This window comes from Camellia sinensis, chromosome 7 (genome assembly GCF_055761805.1).
Source record: "Camellia sinensis isolate YWXY chromosome 7, ASM5576180v1, whole genome shotgun sequence".
NCBI classification, from domain to species: domain Eukaryota; kingdom Viridiplantae; phylum Streptophyta; class Magnoliopsida; order Ericales; family Theaceae; genus Camellia; species Camellia sinensis.
Window position 1 is genome coordinate 195,286,181 of NC_138967.1, and position 11,312 is coordinate 195,297,492.

The window sequence follows — 11,312 nt, forward strand, 5'->3', positions numbered from 1 at the left end:
ATCATATACCAAAGAAGCTCTTTCCTTTACTAGTTGTTTTCTTGAGAGGTAAAGCCCCTACTTCTTTGTGGCTATGGGGCAATTTAGGAAGATTGGTTTTTTAGTTTTTTAGTTTTTTTTAAATTATATCACTTCTATATTTTTTTACATAAAAAAGTCAAAAAATCAACCTTTTATTATCTTCTCAAAACACCACTGTATATATATATATATATATATATAGGGTTAATTTTAAATTTATCCCCTACATTGTCTCATCATTTTTTCCACTTTACCCATAAATTATTCAAAAATACTTGGGACCCCCAAGGTTCGGGACTCCTATGACCTCAAAATGATATGGACCAATAATGTGTTTTTGTTTTTTTTTATTTTTTTTTCTTTCGTTCTTAGATCAATCATAAGTGAGTGGGAGTTGTAGGGGTTATGTTTTTTGAGGGTATGTAGTATTGTTGTAAATTATTAATTGCATCTATTTATAGATCGTGGCACTACATTTTGTTGCGTAAAATCTCGAGTTCAAATCCAATGGGAACAAAAATAATAATAAAAACATTTGATACTTTTGTGATTGTGTGTGATTGTTGGACTTCAGTAAGAATGTAAGAAGTAAATGTCAGATGTGATGACAAATAATTTTTTGGTAATGATACATCCCACTAAAAGTGGTGCTTTAGAGCACCACTAATGAGTTGGCAAGCACTTTAAATAAATAAAAAAAAAAAAAAAAAAAAAACAAGACACAAGCAGTGGACCCCGTCCACTGCCACATCACTAGTGGTGCTTTTAGAGCACCACTTTTAGTGGTCTCAAGTATTATTGATAATTGTTTTATATTTATTGCATGTCATATATTTGAATATTATATGTTTATTCTACATTGAATAATATTTTTATTTAATTTATCAACTTTAAGTATGCTATTCTCCTGAAAAATTATAAAAATAGAAATAAAAAGGTGAAATCACTGCCTTAGCAGTCCGACAAAAAAATATATGTATATTACACTTCCTCAATTGTATCCGACAGTGTCAAACATCAATACATCATCTCCAGAAAGGTATCCATGCTTCGTTGCCTAAAGTGATGTTGCTTGAGAGTCTTTCAAAAAGAAGTTACCATAATTATATCAAATTTTCGAAAACAAAAGTAAATTGTTTTCAAAACTTGGTTGTATGATTTATGTCAGTAAATTGTTTTTGGAAAATACAATAGAACTATCCTATTTTTCACCTTTTATATCAATAAATTGATATTGTAGTTCCTATCTTCTTTTTCTTAAATCGTAGTATGTGTTCACCGCCCCTATATTAAAATCCCAGATCCATCATTGCTTGCAGGAGAGTACATGGCTTCTTTAGTAACTGCCGAAGCTTGTGATTCAAATGCAGGGCTTCTTTTAAGTGGCGACCTCCGTTGTCTGCAGCCAATCTTCCAAATATATGGTCAGCGTCGTGCATCTCAGGTCCAATCGTGACCCTCAAAGTATTCGAACACAACGTGTCAGTCAGAGAGCTTCTTGAAACCAAAGGCGAAGGCAGAGTTCTAGTCATAGACGGTGGAGGAAGCAAAAGATGCGCCTTGTTGGGAGGGAATTTAGCACAGTTGGCTCAGAACATGGGGTGGGCTGGCATTGTAATCAATGGTTGCATTAGAGATGTTGATGAGATCAACAACTGTGATATTGGGGTTAGAGCTTTGGCATCACATCCCCAGAAACCGAATAAGACGGGTTACCGAAAAGCATCTGACCAGTCATTTTGCTGGGAAATTGATCCGTGACGGTGAATGGTTGTATGCAGATAGTGATGGGATTCTTGTCTCAAAAACTGAGTTGTCTGTTTGAATCTGCAGGAAATTAAGCTGCTGTTGTTGGAGAGTTGAAATTATTCGTGTGATGTAATAAGAGTACTATGAATGCAAAGATCAATTAATTTAGTAAGTCAGATTGTTCACTTCTGTTCTCCTGCATGAAATGAACAGACATTTTATCATGATAAAAATCCAGTTTCTTCTTCTTCACTAATATATGATGCAGGTCCTCCTAAGGGATGTTTGGTTTACTCAAATGTTTGGTGATCTAGATCAAGTTGATCTGGCAAAGGAGAATTTTTTTTAACTGTCACAACATTACAATAATGCCCAGAAACTAAAATTAACAAGCAGCATTGTTAGGCATCATTTGCTAAATTGTGCGCGCACAGGCATAAAAAGCACCAGCAATCAATGCATTTTCTACAATGAAAAATGATACATTAAGCAATTTGAATAATGAAAGTGCCTGTAGTTTTTTTTTTTTGGGGGGGGGGGGGGGGGGGGGGGGGGGGGGGGGGTGGAATCCTCAACCAGAGTTAACAGCATATATGCCCATTCAAAATCATTTTTTAAACCCCCAACAAAAAATAAAAAAAAAACAGAACAGAAGAAGACAACATGCCAAATGGAAAAACAAAACTCTTCACAACCCTATTTTGCCATGCCTTCTAAGGTCTAAAGCTATATGATTCCTGAACTTCCTATGTGCTATGCAGACAAAATGATCCATATCAAGTAAGCAGGTGGACTGACAATAGTGAGCAGCTTTCAGAAAAACGCGGTTCGTCCTCCCCTTCTACTATGCTTGTCGTATGCAGTGTTGAATTTGTCAACCAACTCATTCATTGTACTGCCAAAACAAAATAAGTGCAATGACAAATGAAATATCTAATGGCTGCAAGTCAAAATAACATCCATCACTCAAAAGAAAAAATAAATTGATTACTGGATGCAAGACTATACCAATCACAAAAGGATGGATTTAGTTTTTCTTTTCTTTTCTTCGTTTTTCTTCTTTGATAAATAAAAGGATTTGATTTGGGTTTTGCCAACTGAATCTGATAGACACAAAATATTATTAAAAGAAAGGGTGCTCGTGTCTTGCATTATTGGGACGTCAAAAACAAAAAATAAAAGATTATGCCAGGAACATCCAATAGCACTTACCACATTCAAAAGGTTTTGATTGAGATAAATGGGGAAAAACAATACATTAAGACATATTTCATACATTTGATTTACAAATGGTGTATTGAGGATCACGGTTAGTACAATACAAGGTGGCAGAAGAATGGTAGATTATACATTCAAGTTCAACGTGAATTTCTTTTAGAGTACGTTGAAAAAATGGGCACAGAAACAAGATAATGCGAAAAATACGAATTTAAATGCGTATTTGTTAGTTTTATAAAACATGCTTTTGACAAACAACTAAATAAAAGTTCTACATAAGCAAATTCATGTTTTTCTTTGTTTATTCTTCCAATATTTGACAAGGGTGGGTTAATTTATTTATTTAGATTTCCTATTTCATATCTCAACTATTAATATAAAATTTTTGATAAGTTTGCTTGTCATTTAACCAAATAAATTTATTGGAAAATATCACAAAAACAATACACACAAACATATCACATGATACCTGTAAGTAGTAACGAGCTATACAAGTATTTTCTACAATTAATAAGGTTGAATGAGTTTGATTGTCATTAATTATATTAGGGTTATTTACATGGAGACCCCCTAAACAATTGAAAAGTATCACTTTGAGCCTTGAACTATAAAAGCATACAAATGGACCCCTTAAACTATTGAGAAGTATCGCTTTGCCCCTACACTAAAAAAGCATACAAATGGACCCCCTAAACTATTGTCCTGTTTCACTTTGACCCCTTCTATTAGGGGGTCCAATTGGAACATTTTCATAGTTTAGGAGATCCAATTGTTCGTTTTTATAGTTTAAGGGATAAAGTGATACTTCACAATAGTTTAGGTAAGAGATCTTTGTGTAAATAACCCATTATAGTAATATAATTATATATTACGTATGAATCCATTATTGTGGAAATTATATTAGATGTAATATCATTACTTTTTATTTGAATGAGTTTGTTTCATTAAGTATACAAGAAACATCTAATAGATGTCCCGTTCAACTCAACAAAATCAAGTATTTTTTGTTAGGTTTAAAATATATACAGAAAATGAGTCTTTCATTTATGTGTATGTACGCATATTACGAAAGAATACTATGAGTATTTACTAATTAGGCTGAAAATGGTGCTCCCTAACATTTCAAGTTTACAGGTTTTTTCCAAAAAAATCCTGCAGCCCTTGCTAGATGTACTCTAATCAATCTTAGAAGCACTATACCCACATATTCTGACAGTCGTCTTTGCTATAAAATAAACCAGCCTAAGCTTTGTTCCTCATGCCACCCAACTCAAAACTCAAAAAATAAAAAACACACAAAAACCACACACACGGAAAAGAAAAACAAGTAATTGGCACTGAAGTATTTTAATTTCCTTTTTCTTTTATCAAGCACTGAGTTTGATACTGATAAAAATGAACTCCATGCAAGAGAGCAGAATTCAAACCTCGAGCAGTTGGTAAACATGGCCAGGTAACTAATCAATAATGTGTCGTTGTATTCCTGCAAACAGAAGTGATGGGATCAAACATATGATCAGACAATACCTCTAAATGACAAATACGGTAAATCATATTAAAAATAACCTAATAAATTCCCCACCCTCCCTCTCTCCTCCACCCAAATACAATTAAAAATAAATAAACTTAAAGAAAACCAATTCCATCTGCAGAGTTCTCTAGCCATTTGGAAGAGGATAAACTAACTAAACCAAACACATAAAAATGATTAGTTAATGCAGTGAAGAAATAATAACTTTTTACTGGCCAAGGAGTTGAAAGCACTGACCATCAAGAAATCATCTTGAAATTTCTCTGATTCAATGGCTGGTAATCTCCTCAATAGACTAGAAACTTGTCTAAGCAATGAATTTTCACAAGGAATGTCACCTGCATTTGAAAGATAGATATTATCAATTCTGGCCCTTCTCCCACAACATCACCCACTTCACGTGTTTACTAACTTCATGAACAAAGTAAACATGCATGCTTTCAAACCAAGCGCTCATATGGACCTTCTTAGAACTTAAGGCTCCGTTTGGCACAATTCTCAAATTATAGTTCCACCCATTGATTTGAGCGTATTGTTTGTTTTGAGTTTTCAAATTATAATTCTACACTTATTTCTCAAAACTCAATTCAAAACATAATCATTACTTTTCAAAACTCATAACCAAATACATAATTCAAAACTCTTTTCAAAACTCAATTCAAATCAATATTTTAATTTTTTGAATATTTTAACATTTAAATATGTTACGATTTTTTAATTTTTTTAATTTTTTGAATATTTTTAAATATTTTAATTTCAAAATATTACGATTTTAATTTTTAAAATTTTAAAATATTTTATAAAAATAAATTCAAACTCTATTTTATAAAAATATTTTTATATATTTTAATTTTTTTGTTATGTATTTGGTTATGATTTGAGTGTAAAGTTGTAAAAGTAGTATGGAGTTTTGAGTTATGTGTTTGGTTATGAGTTTTAAAAATAATTTCTTAATTGAGTTTTGTTTTATGTGTTTGGTTACAATTTGAGAGTGGAGTTATTTTTAAATTTAAAATATTAACATTTTAAATTATTTAAATTTTTTGAATATTTAAATTATTTAAATTTTTACGATTTAAATTTTTTGAATATTTATTTTAATTTTTTAGATTATTTAAATTATTTAAATATTTATGATTTAAATTTTTTGAATATTTATTTTGAAAAAAAATTATTTCCTTTATAGTATTTTCAATTAAAAAATTGATTAATGTTATTTTCTGTTAATAATAAATTTTTTTAATTGAATTTTAAAAAGAGTTTGGTTATAAGTGTTAATCAGAATTTTCAATAATGTGAAAGTAGTGTGTTTTGTTATGAGTTATAACAATTTGAATTAAGTTTTGAAAACTCTTTCCAAAACTCATAACCAAACAAATTTTCTTACTTCACATGTCAAATCAAACTTTCAAAACTCAATTTCACACTCAATTCAACACTCTATTCAAAAACCATAACCAAACAAATTTTCTACACTCAAATCATAATTTCACAACTCACAAACTCAAAATACAACTCATACTCTCAAATTATATTTACAAAACTCTACCAAACGCAACCTAAGTTTCTAGTTTACAGTTGCCTTTTCATATTTTTAGCTCAGTTATTTTCTTTTTCACAGAAATCCATTTCCTAGCTTGATGAACAAAGTAAACATGTATGGCTGTATGCATTCTAACCAAGTGCTCATATCATTACTCAGAGAAGAGGCGGCTTTAATACTATCTCAAATATGGAGGTGAACTCTCTAGGAGGCTCGCTAAACATATCATAAGATGCTCTAGATGTTTGTAAAGCATTAATTTGTTTCAAGCTGCCCAACATAACAACCAACTCAATAGTATTTGCAAGTTTGGAGGAATTTTTATTTTTTTAAAATGGGAAACCACTGCCTTCTTAGAACTTAACTTTCTAGTTTACAGTGGCCTTTTCATATTTTTGTTGCTCAAGTTTGTCTTGGTCAGCACCTCCTTTCTAAAGAAGTTTGTTTCTCAAATACTTGTACCTTTCTGCATAGCGAGAAGATAGTGGTGAAGCACTCTGATTCTACTATTAAGCATCTTGATGGCACTGTGTATACCCGTAAGGTGAGCAGCCACTACAGAAGAAACACAAGTTTGTCAGTCCTCCACACTTCCGTTTCAGAAGAAAAAACTTTTACGAAAAAAAAGGGGGGCAAGTACTCACATTGAGTTGCAGCAGAACCTCCATCAGATGGTTTAAGGTGGGCAACATGGTCAACTGAGATCCGTTCGGCTTCTACGGTCTTTGAAGCAACACGAAAATGATTAATCACTCCATTTTGTAACATTTGCGTGAAATGAATGATATAACAAAGAAACAAGACAAACCTCAATAGTGTAGCTAGAACGAACAAAAATAAGCTGTGGAATCCCATCTATGACATGCAGCTCTAGAATTGCATTGATTAGTCCCCACAATAACAGAAAGTGTTAGGGCATCCATAACAGTAGCAAAAAAAAAAAAACAACGCCCAATTAATACACATATGAAGTAATGATGCTACGACGCCTAAAATAGCCATGTGATAAATAATTTTGCCAAATGTGATTCAAAAAACATAGTCTGCAAAAAACACCATTACATCCTTTAACAAGGTGGCCAACTTAGAAAGCCGTGTCTAAGGTCTCTACAAACTATTTGACTATTTAGGAAGAGTTCAGAAATTAGATAAATAATATTTGTGCTACAATAAACAGACATGCTAGATAAGTCAAGCAATATCCTATTGTCAGTATACTCACTAATATCACTTTGACAAGTCACGTGATACCATTATTAGGGTATAAATCTCAAGAAATTTTGAATGGTTCTAGCATCTGCAAGACTGCAACAATCACTGCTTGCTTGTCATAATGTTGCGTATTTTTACATCAGAAACAATACTAACAAACAGCTAACTTCCTATTGTACGACTAAAAGAGCAATCATGAGTCTCCTGACAGCAGTGGCAACAAAATAAGTCACTTGACAATGCACTAAATAGTGTGGGGATGGAAAGGACCTAATCGGAGTTTCTAAGAAGAGACAGTGAGCTTAAGCTAGCTGAAAATGCAGATTCTAAAGGGTAAAACATGATGTGTGCTGCCAAATGTGGTGGATTACAACATACAACACCATTCTTCATTGATAAGCCATGCTATCAATATAGGAGGTGTTCAAGAAAATATTACAAATACATATCTAATAAATAAATAATGAGATGCAAGGTATAGGTATCACTCCCTATATATCTACAGTGATGTACAATTCCTCAAAAAAAGTCCCCCCCTAAAAAAAGAGAAAAGGGTAATATATAACAATATAAGGTAATAATGCAGGTTACATACCACTTTCATAGATAGTCACTGGAAGATCCTTCTGTGCATGATTGATTGAAGGATTGAGAAGAACATAAACAGGGCTTTCATTAATATCCATCAACTGTCACGGAAAAGGCATTCATCATAATCATAATGATTTGGCAAACATTCTTAGCACAAAGCAGTTTCAATGAATCTCATGCTTAAGAACATGCAAAAAGAAATATTTAGTAAACCATGTACGAGATCATGGGTACTTCAAAAAACATGTCATACCCGTATCGGGTACTTACCGGCGTATAGGACCTCGTGTGGTACTTCTGCATACGTACCGGGTACACAAAACACGTACCCAAATTTTTTCTTCTTAATTTTTGGCATACCCAGACGTACCTACTATATATCCAACCCGTACCGTACCTCAGTTGAAACAATATTTTCTTCTACTACAGAGATAAAACTCATTTCACTAGATTTCTTTTTTATTTTTAGTTTTATACTTAGGGCTAGTTTGGCATGTACTAAATAAGCCAAAAAGTCAAAAAGTCACTATCTTATTTAAGTCACATCATCTTATTTAAATCACATCACCTCTCTAACACATCACATCAAACCCAACCCAAACCCAACCCAAACTCACCAATAAGTCAAAAAGTGCACTTTTTTAGAACATCCCAAACCAACCCTTAGCATGTTTTTAAAATTAAACTATGGCTTGTAAGTTATTTAACATATTCACATTTAATTTTGATTTATACCTTTATTTTTGGCATTAAATATTAATTGTAGGTTGAATCTTAACAAATTAAACCATTTAATTAATTTTTGCATTATTCTAAATTAAAAATAAATATTTTTTTACAAGTGTACCAAGCCGTACCCATACCCGTACCCTACTTTTTTTGGATTTTACCGTATCGACGTACCCGTATCGTATCAATACCAATACTCGTACCCGTACCCGTACCCGTACGCGTACCCATACCCATACCCATACCCATACCCATACCCATACCCATACCCGTGCTTCATATACGAGCCCTCCTGCACATACTTTTGCAGACCCTTGCATATTACAATAATATATATCATATATTCTCATTGATAGCTGAATCTTTGCCATTCCACTTGAAATTGAAACTGCATATTGATTTATTTCACAACCACCAGAGCCAACAAATAGATGGTAGCGAACAAAAGCACAGAATTGGCTCCCCTGTATTTATAACAATGAAGCTTGAAAAGATTGTAAAAATCTAATTACAACAACAAATGGAGCCTAAACAATGTTTTAAGTAGAAATTCCAATCATAGCCACGAACTATTAACACACTTTTTATGAAAATAGATATTGGCATCATAGCAACACACCAATACAAGTATGGGTCCAACTAGTGTTAGCTATGAATCATTATGATGTAATTATTGTGATCATGTTATGAACAGTATAAAGTTAAGCATCTCCAATCCTTCATATTTTCTTTCATCAAATTTAAATTTGATGAAAAAGTACATAAATATAATCTCCAATCCTTTTGTGAAATGTTCATCAAATTTAGGGATCAATTGAGAATTCATCAAATTTCAAAAGATGAATCATTGGAGATGATTTTATTATTATTATTATTATTATTATTATTATTATTGTTGTTGTTGTTGTTGTTGTTGTTATCAAATTTGATGAAATGGAAGATTTTGAATAAGAGGGTAATTTTTAAAAAGATTTTGATTGACAAAAGGATTGGAGTAGTTTATATCAAGTCAAACATTTTACTCAAACTTGGAATCAAATTAGATGAAAATTTTGGTGAAGGGTTGGAGATGGTCTTATGAGTCATTATGGTGTAATTACGAAAGGGCATTCATTATACACTTCTTTAGGGACTTCTATAATAGAATTTCGCTACAAGTATACACTAAAGTATTCATATAAAAATATTTGCATCCACCACACTTATAATATTTAATTTGAAGCAAGTTTCAGAACTTACAGCTTTGTGGATATGCATATCTGATTCTTCAGCTTCACTCCCCGTAGAATACCATCCCAGTATATAAAAATTGGGAAATACTTTCTTATCTGTTCCAAAAATCACAAGCATAATTTTCAACATCAAAAAAAAAAAAAACCCTAGAGCGAGAAAATCATATATATACGAATGAATAGATATACTGACAAAGTTCTTGCTTCTTCTCGAGGAACGATCGGTCGAGAGAGTGCGAGGAGGGATCGTAGAGGAGCTCGAAGCTGTTAAAGATCTCGACCGTCCGTCCCCTCTGGACGCCAATGACACAGCCGAAGACCCTCGGCGGAGGAGGCGGAGCAGGAGAGGTGGTGGTAGTGGATTCGCCGCCGTTGCGGTGGTTGTGAGGAGGTGGAGGTTGAGACTGAGACTTGAGTCTGGTGTAGTGATCGGAGATGTTTACTATTACCAGTGGGTGGAGCTTGAATGTCAGTCCACTGCTCGACGACGAAGCCATTCGTCTCTCTCCTCTCTCTCTCTCTCTCTCTTCATGGTCTAATAAGCTACTTTTTTGGCAAATTATACTTTAGGGCGATGCTACAGACCCCAGCGGGGTGATCCAGACAACCCCAGTCAGGTGTCATTTCTTTATTGACTGAAAATAAAAAATAATAATTTTTGAACCAATGAAAAACAAGCCAGTAACCCCCAACTGGGGGTGTTACGTATTTTTCTTATACTTTACAATTTGTAATACTTAACCTCTCTTTTCTATTAATTGGAATTTATTTTTTATTTTTTTTCACCCATACATTCTATCGGAAAGGTCTTCAAAATCTGCGGCTGAGAGTTAATCGCAGAAATCATCCTCATATCTGGTTCATTCTTCCATTGATTATCTTCATTTCCTACTAATGGTGACTCATGAGAGACGCTATACTGATAGTTGAGATACTGACTTTCATCGACAAAGGTTTCTTTACTGAACGGATATCCTGGGATAGCTAAGTTACAGTATATCTTTTGATTTCTATCTTCACAGATTAGATGATCATAATTTCCATTATACGCTAATAGAGGATTATTAATAAATTTCCTCCATTTATTTAGCTGATCTCTGAGTGAAAATTTTATACATGGTGTAGACACCTCATTTTTGACCGTCCTAAAGACTTGGACGTCATCGTTTGAACACTCGATGATTGTCCATGCTCGTGTTCGTTTTGAGTTCCTGGAGGTCTCGGTCGCACGTCTTGCCTCAAGATCTCTCAACGTGTCTGTTTTTGTACTTGGTTGTGGACCAAGGACTTGTATTTTTGCTTCTTAGGAAAAAGGGTGGCTTGTTGGCCATCCCTTCAAACCATCGGCCAAGGCATGAAGCCATCGGCCTTGTTTTCTTGATATCGGCCAAAAGTGTTGGCCGATCGGCACTCCTTTTGGTCGATCGGCCCTTATGTTGGTCGATCGGCCATGTTTTCTAGTCGAACCCTGTTCATCTGCTTTATG

The 11,312-nt window shown here is 33.5% G+C and overlaps 1 protein-coding gene and 1 pseudogene across 1 annotated transcript; one reads left to right on the forward strand and one right to left on the reverse strand.

Moving 5' to 3' along the window:
* Positions 1-1,348: 1,348 nt before the first annotated feature.
* Positions 1,349-1,846, forward strand: LOC114301001 (putative 4-hydroxy-4-methyl-2-oxoglutarate aldolase 3 pseudogene; annotated as a pseudogene).
* Positions 1,847-2,207: 361 nt separating this feature from the next.
* LOC114301000 (COP9 signalosome complex subunit 6a) lies at positions 2,208-10,533 on the reverse strand. Its single transcript, XM_082880304.1, has 9 exons — positions 10,020-10,533; positions 9,834-9,922; positions 7,870-7,963; positions 6,871-6,932; positions 6,707-6,785; positions 6,525-6,617; positions 4,757-4,857; positions 4,416-4,471; positions 2,208-2,665 (listed from the first exon to the last, which is right to left on the reverse strand). The coding sequence occupies exons 1-9, from the start codon at positions 10,321-10,323 to the stop codon at positions 2,584-2,586; spliced, it is 960 nt and encodes a 319-aa protein (XP_082736430.1). The 5' UTR covers positions 10,324-10,533; the 3' UTR covers positions 2,208-2,583.
* Positions 10,534-11,312: the final 779 nt, after the last annotated feature.

Coding starts and splice junctions, on each gene's coding strand:
- LOC114301000 (XM_082880304.1), bottom strand. CDS start 10,323: ATGGCTTCGTCGTCGAGCAGTGGACTGACATTCAAGCTCCACCCACTG. Junction 9,923..10,019: donor CGAGAAGAAGCAAGAACTTT/GTCAGTATATCT, acceptor TTTTTGGAACAG/ATAAGAAAGTATTTCCCAAT. Junction 6,618..6,706: donor AGGTTCTGCTGCAACTCAAT/GTGAGTACTTGC, acceptor TTTCTTCTGTAG/TGGCTGCTCACCTTACGGGT.